The sequence below is a fragment of the Hirundo rustica genome, chromosome Z (assembly GCF_015227805.2).
Source record: "Hirundo rustica isolate bHirRus1 chromosome Z, bHirRus1.pri.v3, whole genome shotgun sequence".
NCBI lineage: Eukaryota > Metazoa > Chordata > Aves > Passeriformes > Hirundinidae > Hirundo > Hirundo rustica.
Genome location: NC_053488.1, coordinates 4065216 through 4090931, shown reverse-complemented (window position 1 = coordinate 4090931; position 25716 = coordinate 4065216). Strand labels below are relative to the sequence as shown.

General features: G+C 41.1%; 1 protein-coding gene across 1 annotated transcript in view; it reads right to left on the bottom strand.

Annotated features, from left to right (window-relative positions):
* The window catches only part of MAP1B (microtubule associated protein 1B), a 70938-nt gene that overhangs the window by 44910 nt on the left and 312 nt on the right, over positions 1 to 25716 (bottom strand). The window contains exon 2 of the mRNA XM_040089376.2: positions 20939 to 21040. Coding sequence (XP_039945310.1) covers positions 20939 to 21040 — 102 coding nt within the window. The remainder of the gene's footprint in view (positions 1 to 20938; positions 21041 to 25716) is intronic.

Here is a 25716-nt window from a genome sequence, read left to right as displayed (position 1 = left end):
GCAGAAAGGGGCAGCACCAAGGTTACTGCTTCACCTTACAGTCCTTGGTAGCAAAAGTTCAAAGGATCTCTAGATCCTCATCTCCTTATAGATCTCTTACAAGGATGTCTGGATGCACTTGGAACTGTGTCTTGGACTCAACGAGACACAAAATCAAGGTTCTGTCCACAGAGCATCTCTTGACATCTTGCAGAATAGTCTGTGTGTCACAAATTAATTCCTACCCAGAAGCAACTTTTTTCTGCCTACTTAGAATCTCCCTGGCTAATTTATTTGCAAGTTTTTTGGTACATTTTCTGGGTGCTGTGAAAAAAAGTCGTCAAACAGCTTCACTTCAAGCAAGGCAATGTCTGTTCACTGCTTACATTTCTGTTTGAAAAGTTGTTTAATGAGCTTTTAGGAAATAATTGCATTTTATAACTTGCTATGCAACCGGATCATCGTTCCAGTTACAGCTATTGTACATGATTTGCAATAAAAATAACAGAAGAACTACAGGAGAGAAGATGATAGGACCACAGAAGAATGTACGATTATTGAATCATAGAATGGTTTGGGTTGAAAGAACCTTAGAGATCACTTCTTCCCAATCCCTCTGCCATGGGCAGGGACACCTTTTACTAGATCAGGTGCTCAGGGCTCCATCCAGTCTGGCCTCGAATATCTCCAATGATGGGGCACCCACAACTTCTCTGGGCAACCTGTTCCACTCTCACAGCAAAGAACTTCCTGCCAATATTTAATCTAAACCTACTCTCTCTTAATTCGAATCCATTCCCCACCGTCATATGCTCACAAGGGAGGTTTTCTATCCCTCTGCTCATCTTGATGACCACCCCTGGACTTGCTTCCAAAAGGCTGTTCAAACAAAAATTGCCCAGAAATGCCCTTCTTGTACCAAGGATGTCAGAGCTGGGTGCAGCACTCCACGTGAGTTCTCACCAGAGTGGAGCAGAGGGGCAGAATCTCCTCTTTCAATATTTATACAGGAACAATTTGATGGTGCACATTTCTCATGCACCATCTATCACACACCACAAACCAAAGAAACATCCTAAATTGCAGAATAAAGGCAGATCCAACTGGCCCTCAGACAACAGACATTTCCTGAACAGCCAGTTCACTGGCTTCAGTGAACTGCACAAACTCACAGGATTAATTAAAAACAACAGTCTAGAAAATGTATCTTACAAGATAAAAACACAAGATTTTTCACACTGCCAAAACTATTTTAACTTGCTCATTAGCAAGGCCCAAGAAACTTAATGTTGACAGATTTTAAATGAATTAATATATTCACTGTGCACTACAATGTGAATTTTCTTTTGACTTCAAGAATTGATTGACTGGTTGATTTGGTTCTTGATCCAATATTGTGAATTCAGACACTAATTATTCATCCTCTCTCATATACCTCCATATCCCATTGCAAATCACATGGAAATTGCTCCTATGGCACAGATTCATCTCATGTAAATTGGCACAGCAACAGCAGGTTCACATCCTATGTATAGCCTGGACTTAAGCAAGAGGCCCAAAAAATTCTGCTTGAGAATGTCTTTAGTAACTAAACAGCCCCTGTGGACTGAGTTCTACAACCTGTGAGTACAGTGCTGGTCCCAGCACAAACTCTCTGATTATACCACCAGGTGGATTAAGAGCTGTTGCAAACAGTGGAAAGAAGAAACAGTATTTTCAGCAGAATGCTTAAACTCCAGTTAAATTAAAGGCCTAGGTCTAATTCTGCTAATTTAGGTCCAGGCACCTGCTGACGTGTATGTCCTTTTTAACCATCTCACACAAGCTCTTCTCAACCAAATCAGACTAAGAAGACAAACTGGAAGACAGAGGGAAAGTTTAAAAAACTGCACATTTAAAATAGCTATATTTCTGTAAGGAAAAAAAAGGCCTGAACATGAAAATACAAGCAAGTGTTTACTTGCATCTTTGAATGATAGGATCCAGCCAAATTTCTGACCGTGGAACGTCACCTGAGTAAGAAGTTCAGAAGTAGACCAAACCATGTAGTAGTAGAATTTTAATAAAGTTATAATTTTTATAATACTGAAGTTATTATAAAAATTTCAGAAGACAATCTCTTGATTCCATACCTATTCATTCCATGCATTAGCTTTTTACTGTGCCTTAGGTTAATGTTGAAAATGCATTTTGAGGAAAAACGTTTGCGAAGGTGCTAATTATTTTAAAACACTACCTCTAAATTCTCACAGCTTATTCCTCTAAGTGTACATGCAAGCCAGAACCCAGATTTGCACCCTTTTTTGGTCCACAAACACTACCCTCTAGTTCGTGCTCTCTTCTTCTGTTGAAGACAGATCCAATCATATCAGATACTTATCCAGTGACAACTTAAGGACAAGTGAAAGATGAAAAGGAAAGTTATTTCACTTCCCTCTCTTACCTCCTAGCACGTCTGATTTTATTCATGCCTGTCTTTTGTGATCTCCTTTGGTACCGCACAGAGCTTATCAACTGACACAAAAATAAATGCCTAACAAATATTTTACAAGACCAGACAAAAGGGATTTGCTAAATATAAAGAAGCTGCCTGGTCAGACTTATACTCTTACCCCTAAGGGTGAATACTGCTGCTTCTGACATCTCTCAAGTTCTTGCAATACCCTCTCAAGTGCTACTGGCAACCAGTGATTAGTCTAGTTCTCAGACGCCTTGAGGGCCAATAGAGGGGGAAAAAAGGCAACAAGTCCTACAAAATTACCTTGAAATCAACCTGCAAAACTGGAAATCTGCAATGGATGGCCATAAACACTGCAGAAGGGATAAGCAAGGAAGGTGAGGCTTTTGGGTAGCCCTGCAAGTTAGGAAGCGTTTTGATTATCCTGAGTTCAATGATGGTCACAACAGGGTTCAGTGTTTACGGGCAAGAATCAGGGGAAAGGCCAACAGAGCAGATACCCTGGTGAGAGCCTGTTAGAGACTACCCAGCCAGGATTAAGAATTAGATGAAATATTCCATAAGCAGCTAGGAGAATCACTGACCTTTGTTCTTGTGGGGAACATCAAATTAATGGATGTCTGCTGGAAATGCAACAGAACAGAGACAAAATAGCCTAGGAGGTTCCTGGAGTGTGTGGAAGACAATGTCCTGGCACAGCTGGTGAAGGAGCCAACCAAGGAATGTGCCCCAAGGAACGTGCTTGTCTAACCTGATCTTCTTCCAAAGTGTCCCGCCTAGTGGATGAGGGAAAGGACATGGATGTTGTCTACCTGGACTTCAGCAAATCTTCTGACACCATTTCCCACAGAATTCTTCTGGAGAAACAGACAGCTCATGGCTTGGATGGGTGCACTGTTCACGGGGTAAAGAACCAGTTGTATGGCACGGCCCAGGAGTGGTGGTGCATGGAGTTACATCCTGTGGTGTTCCCCAGGGCTTAGTACCGGGGCCAGCCCTGTTTAATATCCTTGTAACTGATCTGGACAAGGGGATCGAGGATGCCCTCAGTCAGTTTGTGGATGGGTGTTTTGCTCCACTGCAGGGTGTGAAAGCTCTACAAAGATATCCGGATTTTGGCTTGATATCTGGACATCTGGATTGATGTGCTGAGGCCAACGCCGTGAGATTCAACGAGACAAATTTCCAGGTACTCTGTTTTAGTCACAACAACCCCAGGCAGCTCCACAGGCAGAGTGGCTGGAAAGCTGCCCACAGGAAGAGGAGCTGGGGGTGCTGGTGACAGTGACTGAACAGGAGCCAGCAGTGCCCAGGGGGCCAAGAAGGCCAGTGGCATCCTGGGCTGTACCAGCAATGGTGTGGCCAGCAGGAGCAGGGCAGGGATTGTCCCCCTGTACTGGACACTGGTGAGGCTGCATCTCAAATCCTGTGCTCTGTTCTGGACCCTTCACTATAAGAAGGACATTGGGGTGGTGGAGCAGCTCCAGAGAAGAGCAACAGAGGTGATGAAGGGTTTGGAGCTCAAGTCTGAAGTTCTTTACCTGAGTTTCTTACATTGTTATCTCATGTTGACTCAGTATCATATCTCTGCATGATTTTTCTAAAAATCCTGGCTATCTTCTGTAACAATACATTAAATAGTTTAAGTAAGGCTTGCACGTAAGGCCTCTCATGAGCTGCCATCTCTGCTTTCTGTGTGGAGCAGGAACGAGTGTAAGTCAACATCTGGATCCATGGAGATATACGTGAACTGGTCTAGCAAAGGAAATCAACAGAATGGATACAAATATAATTTCCTTTTGTTTTCCTTTATTTCCTCCTGGGATCTGGTTATATTTCTAATCAGAATTCATCTGACATTCTAAGATCATTTGTATTATACCTGTCAAAGCTAGGTCATACCCGTATTACAGGAATGGCCCAGGAGTTCAGACACAAATACGACATTTTCAGGGTTTTTATTCGTAAGCTTGTTCTGAGCATCTTATCATTTGACTACAGTAATTTGCTTCCCTTAGGAAAAAAAGTATGGAAATTTAAAAGTCTATAGTACCATTTTGAAATTAATCATTAAAGTTCACAAAAACATTGGCTTTCAGTCACATTTCTGGTGCACAAATTGCTTTTGTTTCTTCAATAAATACAACGAAACACAAAGTCTCATTTAAAATTATCCCTCTCAGCTTAAAATTTTCCTGTGAATCATCCTGTTCTGGCGTTTACAGTAATCCAGCGGTCTTTTATGACAATTATATACTTCCTACCCTCAAAAGATGTGGAGTAACATAAGAAACCCATGAGCACATCCAAGCAAGTGTGACAAAGAGAACAAGAGTTTCCAACAGGCCAAACATACACCAGGGGCTCTTTGACTCCCTGACCCATGAATCCAGAACAAGGGCACACCTGGATGCTCCGTGGGGGAAGTCAGCTCTTGTCTAAGCCTTAATTTCTCTTAGTGTGCACTACACTGTGGCCCACAAAACCACATGGGCCATAGAACCAATGTGGCAGCAGCAGAATTACCTTTGCAGCAGCACTGACTAGTCGTATTTGATAACACACGGACTTCTATGAGTTCCTCTGACATTAATGACATTTTTCTCAGCTTTCTTTCTACCGAAATTCAGAATGGAAATCTGTTGATATAAGGCACAAAAGCGTGGCTCCACATCTTGTGTGTTTCATTAAAGAGGAAGGAAATTTAATACTAAAATAATTTTTCACAGTGGTCTCGCATCAACTTTGGCCTCTATATAATTTATGCAAATTATTCATACATATATAAACTGCTAACTAAGAATTCCTGTGCACATATGGTCTCCCACGTGGGGACAGATTCCATATTTGTGCATTTCATTACTTTGTTAAAAAATGCAGATACGTTTGTAATTAAACAGACTATTTAATGTTCTGAAGTACATTACTACGCCAAGATTTGCTGCAATATATCCCCAGTTATCAGGTACATGCCGTAGAAGAGAGCTGCTAAAAAAGGAACAAGATAACAAAAAAACCCCAACCCAATTATAAAGAAACACAATAATGATGGACCTCTCTCCATCCTCAAGTATTTTTCTGCTGATGACTGATCTGAGGAGGTTGTCGGACTAGTGAAGAGCCACTAACCCGGTAAAATTTTAAAGGTTCCAGCTTTGCAAGAATTCTCCTTTAGTACTGATTAACCTCAAAATGAAGTTTGGAGAGCACATGTAACATGAAGTATACAATGCATTTCTTTTCTTTCCACGGGAACACAAAAGCTATTTCCAAGTCTGAATTTCAGCATAGGCCATTAATAAGAATTGTCTGCAGGGGAAAAAAACATATTACTTTGGAGATAGCAAGATTTACTTTGGGCTGATATAAGGAAATAATGGGCTTTTTAAAAGTCTAGGTTGAATTTTTTTACTGGCTTAAGAAAAAAAAAAATAGAAAACTAAAGTTAAGGCAATACAAGTTACCCTGCACTTTGATATAACCAATAAAATGTCTTTGCTAGTAATGAATAAAGCCAATTCAGTGAGCCTTTGACTAAGACCAGGGAAAATAAAGCTTCCTCTAGTCTCCCACATCACCTGCTTCTCCTCCCCTCAGTCAGCATTAGACCCACTCTCTTCCAGGGCTGGCTGAAGCGTGGATGAATGTACCAAGTCCAGCACTTTGGGACGGTCTTGTTTCAAAAGCCATCTCAAATCAAAGTTGCACAGGAAACAAATCCAAGCCTTTTTTGCAACACCCATGGTGATTCTGGAGCTCTTTCCTTGCAGCCTTACCTTGACGGTTACCAATCAGAAAATGCAGAAAAGTAGTGGGCAAACTTGGTTCTCATTTTGATGCCTGTGTCTATTTTGGCTTCTGTGCTCTGTACTTACGACTGAGAGAACAAGAAAGCAGCTGCCATCTGTGAAATCCAAGGGGGTCTCTGGCCATCCCCACCTTAGGGGCTTGGCCATTCTCATTCAATGCTTGAGCCTGTCAGAAGGTATGAGCAGGTAGAGGTCTAACCAAACCACAGCTCCAGCCCCATGGATTGGTGCCTGGGTGTATTCTGATGGAAAGAGCACACTAATGGGCAGAAAATGAACGGGAGGGAAAGAAAAAGAAAAGAAAAAAAAAAAAAAAAAAAAGCTCCCTCCCCTCTGCAGGGCTTCTTCCAGCAGCAGCCACAAGAATTGGACATAATTAAACCTTAAGGAACTCAAGGACATTCTTTCAGCCCATGTAGAAGTGACAGTAAATTTCTGCCATTTTATGCCATTTTATTCTTTTATAGCCAGAGGGGACATCCAGAGATTGCATAGAAGGTGGGTTAAAAGCCATCTATAGCCTGTCTGTTCACCACTGATCTGCCCCTTGATATATTCCTCCGTCTCTACCGTTCCTCCCCTGAGAACTGCTGTCACTAACACATCACCCCTACTCTGCCTGAGAGGACGGTGTCTGCAGCCCGAGAGGCTGTGCTGGAGCTGATCTATTCATTTCCTGGCAGACCACGCTCTCACAGGCAATTCCATTAGCAATATCCATCTCAGTGACAAAGTACATCTTTTACGTGTCTGGTTTCCAGACGCACAGATCTAAGTGCTATTCTGGGTGCCTTTTTTCCTTTTTTTTTTTTTTTTTGGACATTGGCAATCACTGACAAAGTGCAAGTTGTGTTTATTGCCCTCTTTCTTTCAAGCTGCTGGGTTGACAGAAGTTTTCCTTTAAAAAACGTCCTATATGCTTTGGTGTTAAGGACACTGCTCTGGCTGGACTAAGGGAACAAATAACAATCAGCTCTCCATATAAGGTCCACAAAAAATAAAACTAAATTAATCTTTGACATGTGAAGCCGCATTTCAAAAAGATTAATATTTCAAAATTAGGTTAAGAATATTGGGAAAGGACCCTTGTAAGTTATTTGAGCTGTGCGCTTAACTTCACATTATTACTGTTGTTTAAATGAAAAAAGTAATCCAGTGAAAATTAAATGAGCAATTTTCATGTGAAGGCCTCTGGACATTATTAAGATTCACAGCACAAAGTGTCATGCTGTTTCATAATAAATTGATCTGAGTAAGGTACTAAATAGCTACTGTCTTTATAACTGAAAAAACATTTTGCATTACCAGTGTTTCTGAAACTGACAACCAATTGTTTTCCTTATATACACAGCCACAGGTTAAATGTTCCAGCATTTTCCAGTGGCAGCATCCATCCTCCTATACTTTGGCAGGCAAAATAACCCTGATCAAATTAATTAGTGTCTTCAACTACTGTTGAGCTCATTAGCAACCCTCTAACATCGTATGCTCTGAAGATATATGCTTAAGTGCAATAATTGTAGGCATTGGTTCATTAGCAAGTACGATCAACATGGGTTATCAAAAACATTTTTCATGCATAACAAATAGAGCAAATTGCTAAAACAATAAAAGAAATATCTAAGATCTACAGCAGGTTCGTCTACATGATGTAATAATTTGTTAACATAATTAGAGGCAGATTTGAAATAACTTAATTTTCCACCTTCTTTAGTCTAAAGGAGAGCAGGGATACTGCTCCTGCTTTCTGCAGGAAGTTTGTGCCCTGGCTGGCAAAATGTCAGGTGAAATTAAGACTGTGCAATGAAGAAAGTGTTATTTTAGATGTGATAGACTCCCTTTAGAAATCTTGCTGATTGCACACAGGCTGTGTAATTACAGGCACTTGTGAACTGCACTTCATTACAATGACAAAGTGTTGGCACTGGTGAGACATTTAACCCTCCCCGTATTAAATGAACACAATTCAAGTACACTTTTAGAATCACCATCATCGGTCAAAAAAAACCAAACCCCGACTCTGGGGCATGCTTAAGGAACACAGTAACAACATAGTTGCATTTTCACCCCAAAAGATTAACACAGCACAGTATTTATTTTCTCCTTCTCGGGCAATAGAAATCTCATGACTTTTAATATTTTCTCTTGACTAAAGAAATATAAATGTTGCCATTAGATTTTCACCGGAAGCTTCTGCTTTTGTGTATTACAGGCAGAGTTGCAATATTTGTTTTTTCCGTAGGAACCATGATACATTTTAAGTTTGGCACACTTAATTTTCTAAGGGAGTTACACTAAAAGGAGAACTCTTACTAGATGTTAGTGAATGGACCTATGACTGACCTGATGATAGTTCTAAACTGTAGAGGTACGCAAGTATTCTTTCTTAGCTTAAGACAAAAGTATTTACCTATGGAGAAGAGAAATATACAATGGAAGGGTTGACCCCGCCTTCATTGGGATCAAGTGCGAATTTCTGAGTGATTTCCAAAAGGAAAAATTTTACACACAAGACTTACTATAAATTCAGTTTATATGTGAAGGCTAAACCAAAGAAAAGTGAGATTCATGTATGGTGTACTAGTCAAATCAGATGTATCTGCCAGTTTGAGCATAATTTTAACTTTATGATTATGATCTTTACTGTGTTTTTTGGAAATGGCTACACTTCCACTAAGTTACATTACTGTATAGTTCATAACTCAAGAAATGCAAATCTAAAAATTAGAAATGTATTTCTAATACAGAGTATTACAAACATACATTAAATAAAGCCATATATAAGGAAAATGCACTAAACTGTAAATCTTTCACCTTGATTTTTTTTGCTAAAAAGTTTTGACTTATGGCTTCTGTTTCAGGACCTTTGTGAATGCTCATAAATGAACACAATTTGCATATTGTTCTAACTTGTTCCCAAAAGGAAAACTGCTTCCCTTGTAGAAAACACTAAAATTAATTTGAGAAGAAAAATCATGAAAAGAAAATGACCTGGTCATGCAAGCTCTACTCATTTGGCATCTATTGGATGGCCTCTGTAAACCTGGCCACTCATGTAAGCATTTAGAATACCAGAGTTATATCATACTCACCTTTCACATCAAACCTGGATAATCATAATAAATTTAACGGAATTTTGCTATGGAAACTTCTTCCCAGCACAGTGCTTGCAAGCTGCTCTATATCTACATATTTTCATTTGGGCTGGACAATTTTTAGCCAATCTGACATCCTCCCACTAGGCTCTGCACTGCTGCAAAGGGCAGCAGCCCCTGAACCCAACTCCCTCCACAAAACCCACGTATCAGATGAGAATAGCAAAGCAGAGGAATGCAGATGAAACTGGCCAGAATACATGGTCAGTGTTAATCCTTTTTAATATTCCACTTCACACCAAAGAGGATTTAATTGTTTCTTAAATGGCTATAGGGCCTCTGAATGAGCAAACCCATCCAACGGAGCAGACATTTATTTGAAAGGAAAAAAAAAAAAAAAAATCTCTGTAATAAATATTGATCTATCATAACCATACATCATTCTGGAGTCACAGCAATCTCTCCTCACCTAATTAAACTGTGCTAATATGAAAATTCGGGCCAGGCCCATAAGGCACAACAGATCTGAGGGAGTGTGGAAATGCCAGCAAGTTGCAAGCTCTGGGCAGAGAGGCAGAGAGGCACAGGAACTGTGCCTGCATGCTAATGAACTCCACCAGATCGTAATCCATACAAATGCAATTTAAATTCCCTTCCACATCCTCAGCCTCAAATTCTTCTAATTAACCCGCAGCCATGAGATAAGCAGCCATGCAGAGGAGGGGGATGGCTCAACAGAGGTGACAAAAGGCAGAAGACAACTCCTTGCCACTTCTCTTTCCTCGGGATTTGAAGGTTGTGTCAATCATTAAGCCAGACTCAGAGGGGTAATCAAAATGTCATTTACTTAATTTCCTCATGACATTTTAAACTTTTACCCTATAGGCATTCCTGGATTTAGGACATTTAGGACAAAAATGTTTTAGCCATCACAAAACACACACTTCCACAGACACGTGGCAGCACTTGAAACCATTTCACTCCCACTTGACAAGTAGCTTTGTTAAAGATGGCAAGCAGCACTTCACCAGATTGGCTTGCACTTTTTTAGAGACACTCAGCTGCCTACAGAGGTTTAAGTCAAATAGAAGTCAATTTTTGCCAGCTCCACCACCATGCAGGCATGCAAGGATACCACAGAAGAGAACTGCTGTACTTTATTTTAAGTGGAAGAAACCTGTTACAAACCATAGTTCCCACAATTCCTATTTCCCATTTCCCTCAAACTCTCTGAAGATGGTATCTACAAACTGCAATTCTTCAACAGCTGCCTTAACATGTAATAGGGTAGACCTGGAGAGACCTCTTTCAGTAAAAGTCCTCTTAATTTACACTCATTCAAAGCTGAATTTGTCAAAGTGTGTTTTAGTAATCACAATAAGACAAACTGCTGTCTGTGGTTTGGGGCATTTTCTGGTTTTTTGTTGTTTGGGTTGTCTCTTTTTTTTTAAATGAGTGGTAATAAAGAGCTGCTTTCAGTAAGCATTGAGAGCCCTGCTACTCCACCACAATTAAATGAGATGAAAACCATCCGATTGTCCATTTACCAGTATCTGCATATATGGAAAGATTTTGCCCATGCAGATGTATGCAGGTGCTGTTTATTAAAAAGGTCTCCACGTGTCCTTTTTTTAATACAACTCAGAAATCTGAAGGAGTAACACAATTTCACAAATGGCTAATCTCAGCTCTTCATTTCTATTACTGTTATTTTCAAATCAATTTGAGTGATCTCTTTAGAGTTTACATTAACATCTGGCTAGTATCCTACTAGCTCACTTGAAGAAAGTAAGCTTACTTGGTGGCCTCATTTTGAATTTTAATGAAGACCACACTGCATAAATCACTGGCATTAGATTCCCTACTGCCACACTTGGCCTTGATGGAGAGCTGAAGCAAGACAAAAAGAATTAAATGCTATTACATTACTGCAATTGAATAATCCAAAACATGGGTTGTCCACAGCATCTGAGTATGACTGGTACAGTCAGTCCTTACATAGCTCAGAGGCAAAATTAAGAAGTAAATGTCAGGTCTCTTGGTTTAGGATATACCATGTGTTCTACAGTTACTTAGCTGTGATTTTTTTTTTTTTTTTTCCCTTTTCTGTCTCTGAGAAAGGAAAAATGCCACACTGGGACTTGACTTGTACAAAGGCTTACAAGTATTTTTAGACAGACAATACAGATTTGCTTTGTCAAACTACCTGCTACTGTACTCCTATATTCCTAACAGACAGTCATAGCACAGACTGAGACAGGGAAAAACCTGAGATACACTAAATTTGACAAGTGAGTCAGACTCTACTTGCTTAGGTCTCAGGTCTTTTATTCCATGCTGTGCTCTGAGGGAGAGAGAGGCACTACTTGGGCAGCTTCTGTACAGGAGAAGCTCAGGATTATTGGAGACATCCAGAAAATCCAGAGAATACATGATCTGTCAGGCTGACTCTCTTACCTGTATCTAGAGATGTGTTAATTTATGTACAAATCTAGCTGCGGGTAATGATCTTGGTTTTTTCCCCTACTAGCTCTGCAGAGTTAGTGTTATACATTTTCATAAAATGATCAGTATCTGTGGTCTTCAGCCTGAGAAAGTTCTTTACCTGACTGAGCTTTTCCTTCATTGACAATGAGAGATTTGAAGTTTGCTGAGCTCATTTCACATTGAAGGATTTATCTTTCACAGGCAACAGAGCCGAAGTCTCTGAAATTTAAACTCCAAGCAAGATCTCAGAGAAAAACAGAAACATATGTCTCACATTAAGAACTAATACTTAAAAACATTACAGGAGTATTTGTACTGACTTTAGAATGTGATCATTTTACTGCACAGCAATGAGCATGGTCACTGAGAATGCCATCTGCTGGTAAAAGCAGCATGAGGGAGCACAATTCCTTGTAAAGGCAACCTCCAAAAATTGGAAAGGTTAAGACACATGATGTGGATTGTCAGTTGTTTGCTTTGGGTTTGTTTTGTTTTGGGTTTTTTTTGTTCAACTGCTAATTTCAAGTTTTTTTCAATGAAGGAGCCTGCATGATATGATGGATTTTGCGTAGAAACTTCGGTGGGAATGGATTTTGAACCAGAAGAGTATTACACCTTTATTTTGCACTGGAAAAGACTAACTTTTGTGAATAGTAACTATTTAAAGGACATCATACATAACAAGGAAATACAAAGAGAGTTGAAAGACTGAGATTTCTTGTAATTTCTTGTTCTTCTGGAGGGAAAGCCATACGAGGAGCAGCTGAGGACATGTGGCTGTTCAGCCTGGAGAAGGTGAGACTGAGGGGAGACCTCACTGTGGTCTTCAACATTCTTGTGACAGGGAAGCAGGAGGGCAGGCATTGATCTCCTTACACTCATGACTAGTGACAGGACTCAAGGCAGTGGCAGGGAGCTGAGCCGGGGTTGGATGAGTTTTGGTTGAGTTTCAGGTTGAATGTGAGAAAAAGGTTTTTCAGACAGAGAGTGAATGAGAAGTGGAAGAGGCTCCCCAGGGACATGGCCACAGCACCAGCCTCAAAGGGTTCAGAGTGTGTTTGGATGATGCTCTCAGGCACACGGTGTGTGCGATTCCTCGGGTGTCCTGTGCAGGGCCAAGAGCTGGACTCAGTGACCCTTTTAGCTCCCTTCCAACTCATCAAGTTCTATGATTCTGCGATTCTCCCACTTCACAGGATCTCAAAAGTAATTCTCAAGATTATATTAACTATTTGGTGAGAACATTGAAAGTTTAAATCTCTACAGTAAAAACTGAAAAAAAACCCCAAACCCACCCAAACTCAGCAGTGAATCTGTTATTGTGCCCCCACCTAGAGCAACTGTGATTCCAAGCTTTCTGCAGCCAGTTTGCAATTTGACCACAACTAGTGGACAATACCTGTCTGATAACTCCACTTACAGAACAGTGACTGTTACAGGACTGCAGCAAGGCAGATCCACAGAAGCCACATCTCTGCTGGTTTCAGAACTGCCTCTGCTGGTTTGAAAATGTCTCCTCTTCCTCTTTTTTTTCTTTTTTTTTTCCCTTCAGTGATTATTGATGAAGTGTTTTAGTGTGTCCAGTTCCACAGCCAAAAACCAACCAAGTTACCTAAACTATCTAACAAAAAACAACTGGTCTAATATTGCCCTAGTGTTTTCTGAGAGTGTCCCATTTTTGCAAACCAGTCAGAAACATGGGACAGTATGTGGGAGTAAGATTTGGTGGGATTCAGCAAGGACTTTGGTCTAAATACAATTTTATTATTGCTTAGACTGAGTTAACAATCACTGACAGATGTTCATCTGCTCAAAATCAAGATCAATAAGAAAAATGTGGAAGTGCCAGATGTCAGCTCCAACATATTAAACAGCAGATTAAAATATGTAAAGTTGCTTGGAAATGGTAAATGTACAAAAGCCTAATTAGCATTGAAAAATATTTAAATCTTCCGTGTCTAATGAACTTTTAGAATTTGAGCTTTGCAGCTAGTAGATAGGTTTGAAAAAAATCAATAGCACTATATAAATTATTATGCACAACGCCATTAAATTATTAGTTCACGACAAGCATTAAATCCTATCCCAAGATACTCTTGAAGGCTTGCTTTCTATATCTATTTAAAGTACTGGCCACACACAAAATAATTTTTTTAAGCTTGTCTAAATGCTGTGCAAGCTCTAGAAGACCAGGAAAACTACAGGACATGGTCTGAGGTTAAGAAAGAATGCTGAGGGCCATCATGCCCATGACAGGACGTTTCTAAGCCTTAAGATCAGAAGCAAGACTCCTGTGGGTGGACTCTCTTAGGGCTCCGTTAAACTTCAACCCCTTTCCTTCGAGAAGTTCAACAGTGGTGTCAGCAAAGAACAATCTGACCAGAACAGAAATACCTGTCTACAACATCATGCTTAGCTGATGTTCAACAAAAATTAGAGTAGAGGAGGAAGGTGGAGGTCTCAGTTACTAAGGTGGGGGCTGATCAGAGACTGGCTGGGCATTATTTTGCATTATTTTATTATTTATGTGAGGTGCTGAGCAATTTCCTTCACTGTGCTAGTTGGTTTGGTTTTGGTAGTTTCTTTGGTTTTGCCTTCACCCATTAATTCAGCTTAATCTGGACTCATGAGGTCTTTGTACTTCTGCTCTTTCCAGTCTCTCAGGTTTAGGGGGAGATACTTAATCCACCAAAAAGAGCTCACAAGACCCAGGAAATCTTGCTCATGCCTCGGGACATGGGAGCCAAAGCTGGGATCAGTCTTTTCTCCAGAAGAGCCACAAGTGTCATAATGTTGGTCCAGATTCCAAAGGCAGCCTTTGACAGCAGGTAGTTGACTTCCAGGTGAAAGTCTGCACAGCTCCTTAGAATCACTCAAAGATTATACAGCCTAAGAATATAGCTAATCTTTTGCAAGAGAGTTGTCCTTTTTGTTGTTGTTTTGCTCTGGGGGGTTCTTTTGTGGGGTTCATGGCTTGTTTTGAATGAAACCCCAAGCTTTCCAGAGCTATAGATGGGCATAATGTCCCACACACAGCTATGCAGAGACAGGGGCAGAGGGACACAGGACAGTAACTCATCTCACCATTACAGACAAGCTTTCAAGTACTAAAATACATAAAATCGTACCACCAAAACAATATCAAATTTCACACAAGTTTGTTTACGGATTGGTTATTTTTATACAATTTTTTACACTTTTTTTTTTTTAAATTATTTTACCAGCGACTGGGTTTGAATCATAAACAGATTAAAACCTGCAAATCCAGGCCACCAGGAGCACTGCTTTTCTTCTCAGCTCTAGGAAGAGATTACCACTAGCACCTACAAACCCAAACTAACCATCTTGTCTTTTTTGGTGAGGCCAACTGGGGTGGGGGTTGATGCAAAAACATGCACCTTTTGAACTACCCAGCTTTCTGTTTGTGACTATTACTGACTGCAGTGCTTAGCTCTGGGATTGTGATGTACTGTGAGATACTCCTGGCAGCCAGGATCACACAGATCTCTTGTACCTGTCTCTCCCCATTCCCCTCAGTCTGGAGACAAGGGAGTGTCTCAACTCTTCTTACTTTGGTTCTAGTTCTGAATACAGTGGTAGGAAGGTATCTTCAAGAAAGAAGATGAAATGTTCACTTTTTTTTTTTTTTTTTTTGCTAATTATGGGGTACTTTTGTCTTTGTTCTAACTTCAAAATCCTAGATAGTACTTCCTCTAAGATAAAATCCAATCCAATTATTTCAGAGGCCTTTGGATCAAGTCTCTTCTCATTATAAAGTCCAATTAAAACCGTTAATGTTTCTCTCAAGTAACTGATAAATTAGATGAGAAAGTAAAAAATTCCACAAAAATAAAGTACGTAAGTCTTAACAAAATTAAGAAAAACCAACATCTGATAAAAATGTTGCACATGACAAAAAGGAATTAGATTTAAAAAGTGGCCATGATACCCTGGTTACACATTTATCATAAATCCATGATGGAAGAGATGAGAGGTAAGTAATCTGTAAATGATACTGGGCAGAGGTCAGAAATAAAGTATTCAGTTTTCAGTTTCAGAAATCCCACACGGACAAAATATTACAAAAAGGATTGAGGAATCTCACAAGCAACATATTAAGAATTATAATTCCATCCTATAACCCTTAACAAAGTAACCTTTGTGAATATACATTAGGTATGCTTATTTTCATTCTAACAAAGAGGAATGGGGATTCAAATTTCATAATTCTATTAAATAATTAGGTTAAAATTCTATCATTATTCATAACTAACTTAATCCTGTGCCTCTGGTAGCTGCCTCACACAAGCCAAAACCTGTTCCCATAAAACAGGATATTCTAGAGATGATTGAACTTACTGTATTTAATTTTGATGCAAGGCATTTAAAAATAACCTTTCACTAATTTTGCTGATTCACACTAACAGCTTAGCATCAGCAGGTACCCGTGTTTTGGCAGCAGTGCAAATTCATGCTAATTCTCTTTGAGGTCTTTCCTAAAAAAAGCAGAAATGGAAGTCAATACCAAAATGATTGTCACGTAAGTGCAACACCTTAGAAGGTGTAAAAAAGATGATAAAGAGACTTATTAGCACACCTCTGGAATTTTAAATAGTCTAAGAAAAGAAGGCTTTGACGATTCTTGCATCCAAACACACAGGCTATTACACTGTAATCCTCTCCTGGACCACCAAAATCCTAGCATCTCCCCACAAAAAGCTTAGGAGCGGTCCAGCACAGTTGTTCCCATCAACATCCTCTAAGAGGAGGACCAGGGGCTGCTGGCTTTGTGCTGCAGCCCTGGAGCACTGTCAGCTGCAGGTCACCCTGCAGGGACACCACTCGCAGCCACTGCAGCGTGAGTCAGCTCAATTACCTTTTCCAGCCTGCCTCCATTTTCTTTCTTTCAACGCCCAAATACTTTCAGACACAACGCCAGTCTGGCAGCCAGCTAAAATTAACCCCTCCAAACACACAACAAGATAAAATGATTCCACTCAGTAGCTACTCCAGCAGTCATCACAGCCTCTAAATACCTGAAGAATCATCAGCATGTCCCTGAATGTGCCTACCAGGCTGTCTGAGATCTTAAGCAAAATTAACTCCTAGGCAGTTATTGGCACTCTGATAGCACCTGAAAAATCTGATCTTGACTTCTTGTCCCTTTTCTCTTTCTTTAATTTCAAATGATAGGTTTAGCTCAAGTACCTGTGTCCTGACTTGGGGAATTTTGATGAACGGCAGTTTTCAAGTAAATCAGCACAAACCCCATGCTGTTCAGGACTTCATTAGTTTCTCCACAAGCTCACACGGCAAGCTACTAGGTGTGATGGTGTTAACTGTTTTTAGGTCTGCTTTGACAGAGGAAATGGGACTAGACACCACCTTGTCAAAGAATGGAGCTGTGCACATTGGCGACCAAAATTTCCAGACCCAAAAATTCTCCACAGGTTATGAGCAGTCCCAAAGTGGTAATTGTCAGAAGGGAAGTTGTTACGGTTTTATGGAATAGCAACAGTATCATAGGGCAAAGACTTGTTAAGAAGCCTGAAGGAGGCAAGCCCACTGATGCAGGTGGCCGCCAAGAGGAAGTAAAACACGTCTTACACTTTGCCAAGATCCTCTCTGGCTGCAGGCAGGCTGGCAGTAAAAAAAAGCTTTGGGCACAGGAAAGGAAGAACTCACTTAAGCCAGGAGCTGGTGTCTGCACCGGCTAATGGGCGACAGGAGGCCTCCTGGTACTATTCAGATATAAAATACACATATATGTTCTTGATAAGCACAGGGCAAAGTAGCCACAGTGCATAGCTTGAGCAGGATTTATTAGAAGTTTGGGGGTGAAGAGCTACTTAAATAAAACAGATTTTATCTAGACAAGGGCTTGAATATGCACCAATGCAACAGTTAAGTGTCCCCAGATGGAAACTGAGGGATAAAATATGAGTGCACAAGTCTTACAGAAGGGCCCTCAACGGCTTCACCCTCCCCCACCCAAAAACATGGTCTTTTGTGGCGCTGCTTTGTGCAGCTGAAACTTTCTTGTTAATTAAGCAAAGATTGGTAGGTACAGCTGCAATTTCAAATGAGCTCTTTCTAAGACTCTCCACTTGTTCTCCCTCACTACCAGATGCACATTTCCTTTTCCAGCTTGTACACTGTTTGCATTTTTTTGTCCTTTTCACATTACCATAAGATGGAAGTTGTCAGTGCATGACAAAGAAAACAGAGGCACCACTGGAGTACCCCTTTAAAGTCATGCAGCCTGTTGTCGTGGCAACCACTTAATTAGTTGTGTTACTCATTTTTCACCAGCACCTGGCAACATCACCTCTCCAAGATCTGTTATTATTAAGGAGTCTGCTAACTCAGCTGCTTTACAAGGTAGCAGAAAAGATCTGCTGGCATCTCCATTCTGAACCTTATTTTTCAGGAATCATAAAACACTCACAAATTGCCCAACAGCTGAATACAACGTGCACAAATACCGCAGGGACAACCCATCCCCTTGAAAAGAGCACAAAGGACGCCTTGGGGTCTAACCGTGCTCCCTGCCACACCAGTATGTATGCACACTGCTATTCACTACACGGAGAGGGGGATCAGACCTTAAATCCTTTAAGTGAAGACACACAAACACTTTGACAGGCAATCTCTTGCACATCTCTCCTTTGACATCGTAGGTGTGTGGCATAGGGACAGGACTGGCCCCGTTTCCTCCAAGCTTCCTCTTGCAGAAAGATTCCTACCCTTCACTTTGCTGCTGCCCACATCCTCAAGCTGCTCCGAGAAGCACACAAGCATACACTGAGCCAGCGCTGCAATTACCATAATTAAACATGATAATCAAACAGGCTTCAGTCAGCCAGCAGCCGGGCCTGACAAAGCCAGGAGCCCTCCTCAAGCGTAAACTGTCCCTATGTGTGAGCTGCACAGAGACTCCAGACTCAAAGGGCTGCAAAAAAAGAAAAGGTTGTTTAATTACATTCCACAGGCAACCCCATCACCTTGGATAAATACTTCCCTTGGAAGTCAAGGTCACCTAGTTACCTAAATTCCGTTTCTGAGTTTGGGACTATAAAGGAATATGTCCTTACAATCACCTCTTTAGTATCAAAATTGACCATTTCAGTGGTTGAACACCCAAAATTTAGTATTTGGGTGCTGTAACAGAAATTAAATGTTCTGAAATCTTGTTAGAATGTGGCAAGAAAAAAGCCCCCCTCTCTGCCAAACAGCAGAGAAAATACAAAGGAACCTCGTGCAGAATTCAACATCAGAGAACAGCAGAGAGAAACTAAAATAATTCTCTGATCTGTACAGTGGGATTCTGAAGGTACAAATTCTCCACAAAATTTTAGACAAGAAGTTGGTCCAAAGAGATAGCTTCATCCCTTGGTATTGCCTTTATTCAAGTTTCAAGGCTCCCTCATTGCTCTTTAAACACAGATTCCGGCAGTTTATTGTTTAAAGATTGAGCAGTAGTGAAAAACACATTCATTTCTGCTTGTCAGAGATGTTGATGAATTCCAGTCACATGCAATTAAGCTGGAATTCAACACAATGACAGATTAAACAGCGAAGTCTAGACAAACAAGGGGGGAAAAAATCAATCAAAAATACAATTCCCACAGAAAAATCCCTAAACCATTCTACATTCTTTCTGCTGCAAAAGAGGTGCACAATCTTATCTTATTTATTATATGAAAGCAGAGTATCTGTTTTAATTTAATTCACGCAGTGGTATTAGAATAGTCTAAGAGAGACAGTAACAATACTGGTAATGGTGTAATACTTTTTGCTACAGGAGCAACCTAGGATCTTTTAAGTTTTAAAGTAAAACACAGATATGTCAAAAACGGGACAAAAACTGCATTTTGCATTTCTTAAATACAAATTCTCACTCTGTAAAGCAAAACAACAAATGTCACTGAGAAGTTGAAATGGCTTAATGACATTTAAAATGAAATTAAAGACAAGTATTCTAAGCTCCAGTTTACACCCACATAAATAAGGGGCTACATGTCGTTACTCAAAAAATCTTCATGCTGTGTATGGTTTTATTAGTTATGTCGGTTCTAAAACCAGAGAAAGAATCACAGAAGTATGTAATTTTTTCTTAAGTCTGACAGTGCTTTACACGCTCTAGATACAGGGAGATATAGCAAAAACTGCTTTAACATATGCTGCAAAAAGAAAAAATTAATTACACAAGACATTTTTGTACATTATTCAAAACCATCAGGTCAATGCTGTCCTGCTAGCAAGCCATCAGGGTCTCTTTGTCAACAATGTATAGAAACTGACCTTAGGAAGGTGATTTAGTGGCATGATACAAAATGTCATAGGCCTTTTTCACCGCACCCAAGAGATGCTCCAGACGCTGGAATTTTTACCACTTGTCATTACTAGGTTGTACCGTGCAACAGCACTCAACGTGCACATGGCCACAATGATTTTACCAAAGACAGAAACCTCTACTGCTTTGGAAAGGTCACGTATGTCCACACGAGAAACCTGATTAAATTCATCCATATTCATCCAGCAATGGTATCGAGAATAACGAGATCTTGGAAAACTTACCAAACGCTTGAACCTCACGAAACCAGAACAAACCCAAATTTTAGACTTCACAAAACTCGTAAACAAATGTTTCACTTTATTGAATGAATCCTCTTAAGGAAGAATGGGCTTGGAAGAAAAGGCAGTGAAGAGATTTAGTCTTATGTGCCCTGAATGTTTCTGATTTCCTCATACAAGCCAGAGAAAGTTCATGTGAGAGAAAGCAGACTCACCATAGCTCACGTTCTCAATACCAAGAAAGACAACTAAGTCCAAGTCCTTTGGGAAGAAACACAGGGCTTGAGCTGCAGTTGTACAACAGCTCCGACATCAGTTCTGGCTCTGCCAAACTACGGAGCCAACCTTTCCCGTTATTGGTTTGTGTGTACTCTACCTACCACAATAAGCTCCCATCACTGGACTGCCGGACTGGTGCTACATGAAGAAACTGTTCAATCAAAAAGTGAGTTTTCTTCACTTTAAAAAGGCCCTAAAACTACTGGGCCAGGCAATTTCAGAGTGTAATTTAGCAGATCTGGTCTTAAACTCACCTCGAACTTCAGGAGAGAATCGAGCTGAATGGCGAGACACAAAAAGTTTCAGTTCTTGATCCAGGTTGCATTCGACCAAGTTTGTGTCCCATGACCGGATTCCTAAAATTCAAAATACAAAACACATCTAGCTTGACATACGAGCACTGGAAGTTTTAACCAAGTATTTTTCTACTTGTATTCAAGCTATTTGCATATTTCTAAATTCCAAGCCCAGCCTCGCTTCCTTCCACAGCACACAGCTATTTTTTTCAGAATGCATTCAGAAGGATTCTGACAGGAATCAGAAAAAGATAATCTGCCTTTCCAAAGGGTGACCATTCTTCAAGGGCCCAGCTTGAGAACTGCAATAGTAGCCACTTCGCAGTAAATTACCAATGTCCCTAACATGGCTTTAAAATCACGATATATAGGTTTACAAAAATGGAAGAGCAAATCACCCAGAGGACATTTCAGCCACACTGCCCTTTTGAGAAGAAAAATAAAGCATCACCTAGCATGTTGCTAATTAATATTTAAATACAAAGTATTAAATTGCTGACTTCTTCATTCAGTATCTTTGAAGCATACCATATTTTAAATTAAAATTTAAGCAATCATTTATTTATGAAGCGTCAGAACTCTAGTTTTGAGATTTGAAAATGCTGTGCTTGATCTTTTTAAAAAAAAAAAAAAAATCAAACCACACATCTCTGTTCCCTACTGTTTTTCCCCGAGCAACTTAAAAAGTGAGGCACTTGACACTTATATGACCAAAAATATATTATTCCAAAGTAGATTTTTAAGAACTGAAATTAGACCAGGAAAAAAAAAAATTAAATTCATTGCAACCAAAAGACAAGTGTCTGGTTTTCTTCCATAAGATTTGATTAATAATATGAAGGAAAAAAAAAAAAAAAAAAACAAAAAAACCACATACTTCAGATTTTTCTATAATTTTGCTTTGAAATTCTTCTCAAAAAATCTTCTAGTTTTGAAATAATGAGCAGGCAGTAACACTTCAAGTAAGTCCAGGCACTGCTGCAGTTTTGAAAACCAAGACTGCACCCTTTTTTTTTTTTTTTTTTTTTTTTTTTTTGTCCTAAAAAACCATCACTACATCTACACAAATGAACTGGCAAACATAAAATGGATTGCTGGTGAGGAAGCGTCTGGTAGCCCCGCCCCACATGACCAAGCCTTTGCATGGAATTATTGGGCTAGATCACTTTGGGGTTTGACAACAAGACGCCTGAAGAGGTGTGTGTCCAACCCCTCAGAATGAGTCTAGAATTAACACTGCTGGTCACTCCATCAGGGTTCCAGGCTGTGGATCTTACTGTCAATGCCAGTTCCCATACTATATGCGTTTTCTGTTTCAAGGCAGCAGAAATGTCAGAACTTAGACTGGCAGAAGCCATGTTGCAGGGATGAAGCATGAGGAGAAAAGAGGGAATAGCAGAGAAACCAGATCTGCAGTGCCAGTCTCTCACTGCAGCTCCGAGTAGGTCCTCCATGCAAATATGAACATCTGCATTTCAAAAGCCTGAAGCCTCTGCAAGAAGAATGCATCCAGGGCTTTTCCTTGTCAGCATCCAAGTAAAGGCAAGCTTACTGTAACCTGCTACCAACAACTAGGCAGCTGCCATTTGAATCTCTAGAAAAAATTGAAAATACAGTATTGCTTGTGTGTTCCATAACCACTTGAGAAAAATAACTGAGCTATAACCAGCCACCTCCACTTCCCGACTGATGCATCATTGCTCAGAGGGACGAGCAGCAAGACTCTTCTGCAAGTCTCCTTACTTTGTCTTCTCGGAAAGCTACTGGCCATATGGTACATTTTTGGGACAAGTTTTGGCAGGCAAATACATCTAAAGAGGCTTTAATATCTTCCAGGTGTTGGAACATTTGAGAGCAAGAACACCAAGATGATATAGTACCATACACATAGAGCGCATATGAAAACAATAACTATTAAACTGACATATTTCACAAAGCCGAAGCACACTGAATGAGTGAGCGCTGGACTTCAAGAAGATTGAAGACAAACAGCTCCCTGGCCTATGACACCAACCTTGGGCAGAGAAACTACAACATTTTCTGGAGGTCATTTAAACAACATGGACTATGACTCAATGCTGGTGAGAGGACTCATCCACCATCCCTAGCTGCTTTAGATGCAATCCTAATTTTCTGTAGGGATAAGATTCTGATTAGGTGTAGTCAAGATTGCTCAATCATTGCCTGATTGAGACAGGTGATGTTCAAAATACAGAACTCACCACAAAATAAATAGGAAAAAAAAAAAAAAAACAGAAAAAAAAAAAGGAAAAAAAAAAGAAAAAGAAAAAGTCAAGGGGAGAAAAGCCTGCAGGCCCTATGCACACAGCAGTCCTGGAAGCTGAAGCTGGAATCTGGGTAGACTACCCAAAATTTGCAACTGCATGATTCAGCAATCTGGATGCAAAAGCCATGTACGTGCATTATAGAGCAGCAAAATGTCTTAAATGAATGATATCACTATATCAGGTTTTGGGCGGAACAAAGGTAAATGTAGACCTAAAATCCAAGGTCAATCCAATGATGGATCAGCAGTGTGGACGCAATTGCTGTAAACATGGCTGAACTGAAGCTATTTCTTTCTTTCTGCAGTCTTAGGAGTGCAATGCCATTAGACACAGGACTAATCAGACAGCAGGCAGGGCACACCCAGAAGCATCTGCTGAACCAGTGGAAAAATCTTGAAGCTTTCTCTTCGCTCCCCTCTTCTCTTTTGGTAGACGGTGGGTTGGAGGATTGCCCCCTTAGCAAAGTCACATCCAAAATGCAATTACTGAAAGTGTGCCTTGCCACACCATTCCCTCCCCACAATATATTAAGAAATGACTCTGCATTCCACCAGGTTGCGTAGCATCACGCCACTGATGTGCTATCAGCAGATGTTTTCTTTGACACGTTGCTCTGCAGTTTGGCGCATGAATCCACAGTTTTCAATGATGGTACTCAGGAGATGTACCAGAGAAGGCAGTGAGGCAGAGTTATCAAGAACCAAAATGCATTTAAAGCTCTACTGAGAATAAAGGCAGCGAGAAGTGGTTTTTTCCAGACTACAGAAGACTTTCCAAAGAGAAAAACATTATCTGAACCCATAATTGCCTCAGGTAGATAGAGCAGTCAAGACCCCCGCTGTATTCCTCCAGAACAATGTACCTTAAAATTTCACCCAGGAGTTTTCTTAGCAGGCAAAAATCTCACTCAGATGGTCTGATACTAGAAGCAGCAAGGTGACTTCTAATCCAAAATGACGAAATAAAAGGCAAAAACATTCCCTCTGAACACCTAAACCTGTAAGTGGGTGTTATGCTTAGTGGCAGGAGATAGCAGCAACTGAGCTATGCAGCAGCAACTAACTGTACAATAGGAGATTCGAGAAGAGACTGAAGAGCATTTCTTCAGAGGAACGGTATTAGCTGTCTTGAGGGAAGAAATTTTACCAATTTGCTTTATAATCTTTGATAATTTAATTAAAATGCAGCCAGTTCTCTTCTAACAGTTAAGGAAGTGCAATGCTGAAGAAGCTCTGAATGACAAAGCACCTGCCTCAGCAGCTCTCCCCAAGAGACAATGGTAGCAATAAAGATGAACAGGTTATGATGAAACCGGTTAGCTGGGATGAGGATGCCTTTAACCTCGAGCAGTAATGAAAAACAATTCAGAGAAATAACCAACTAAAGCAACAATGGTTGAGAAAGCAACAATAGAGACCGATGAAGTCCTGGCTGGACTGCTGAACCACACCTACATGACAAGGCTGCTACCAATTCCCCGTTCCGGGATCTCTTCTCCACTCTTAACAATGGCAGTTCCTGAAATCTTTGTTTTCGCCAGCCCAGAACAAAAAATACGTATTATAAAATCGGGTATCTACTAAATTCAATTAATTGTAACGTCCGACAATAATTTTCTTTTGTGCTTTATTCCACTAATACCGCAACAGCTTGTTGGGGTTTTTTTTTGTTTGTTTGTTTGGGTTTTTTATTTTTTTTCCCCCTCTCCGCATATATACTGCAGTCTATTGTATCAGAAACCACAACGAAAACTTATAAAACTGTCTTTTCACTTGCAATACCACCCTGCATCGCCGCCCTAAGAGAAGGACAAATAAACGCCGAGTCAGAGCAGCCCGCAGTCGGACAATACCGAGGCTGGAGCGCTCGGGGTGACAGCCTCGTTTACTCGCACGGCTTTTCTTTAACGCAGAACCTACACGCGTACGCAGAACCCGGGTCCTGAAAAATCTGCCCAGACGACAGAGAAGTCCCAAACTTCGACACAAAGGCGCGGCTGCGCTCCCTCCCGCGCAGCCTCTGCCGCCCGGAGGGAAAACGCCCCGAGCCCCGCCGGCTCTGCGCAGCGCCGGGGGACGGCGGGGGACTGCGGGCGGCAGCCCCAGCCCAGCCCAGCCCAGCCCCTCCATTCCCCAGCCGCCCTTTGTCCGCCCCGGGCTGCCGTCGGGACCGCAGTGCGGACCGTGCCACGCCCACCCGCCGGTGTCTCCGGGCAGACGGGCTCGGCGGCGGGCGCCGCGCTCCCGAGGCGGCCCCTCCGCCCCGCCGCGGCGTGAGGGGGCCGGCTGCGGCTCTCCGCAGCGCCCGCGGCCCCCGGGGGAAAGGCCAGCGGGCGGGAGGTTGCGGGCGGCACCCCGCGGGGAATAAAGAGCCGGAGCCCGCGGCTCGGCCGGGATGGGTGTCGGGGGTGAGGGGGGGGGGCGGCAATCCCGGCTCCCGGCCGCGCCC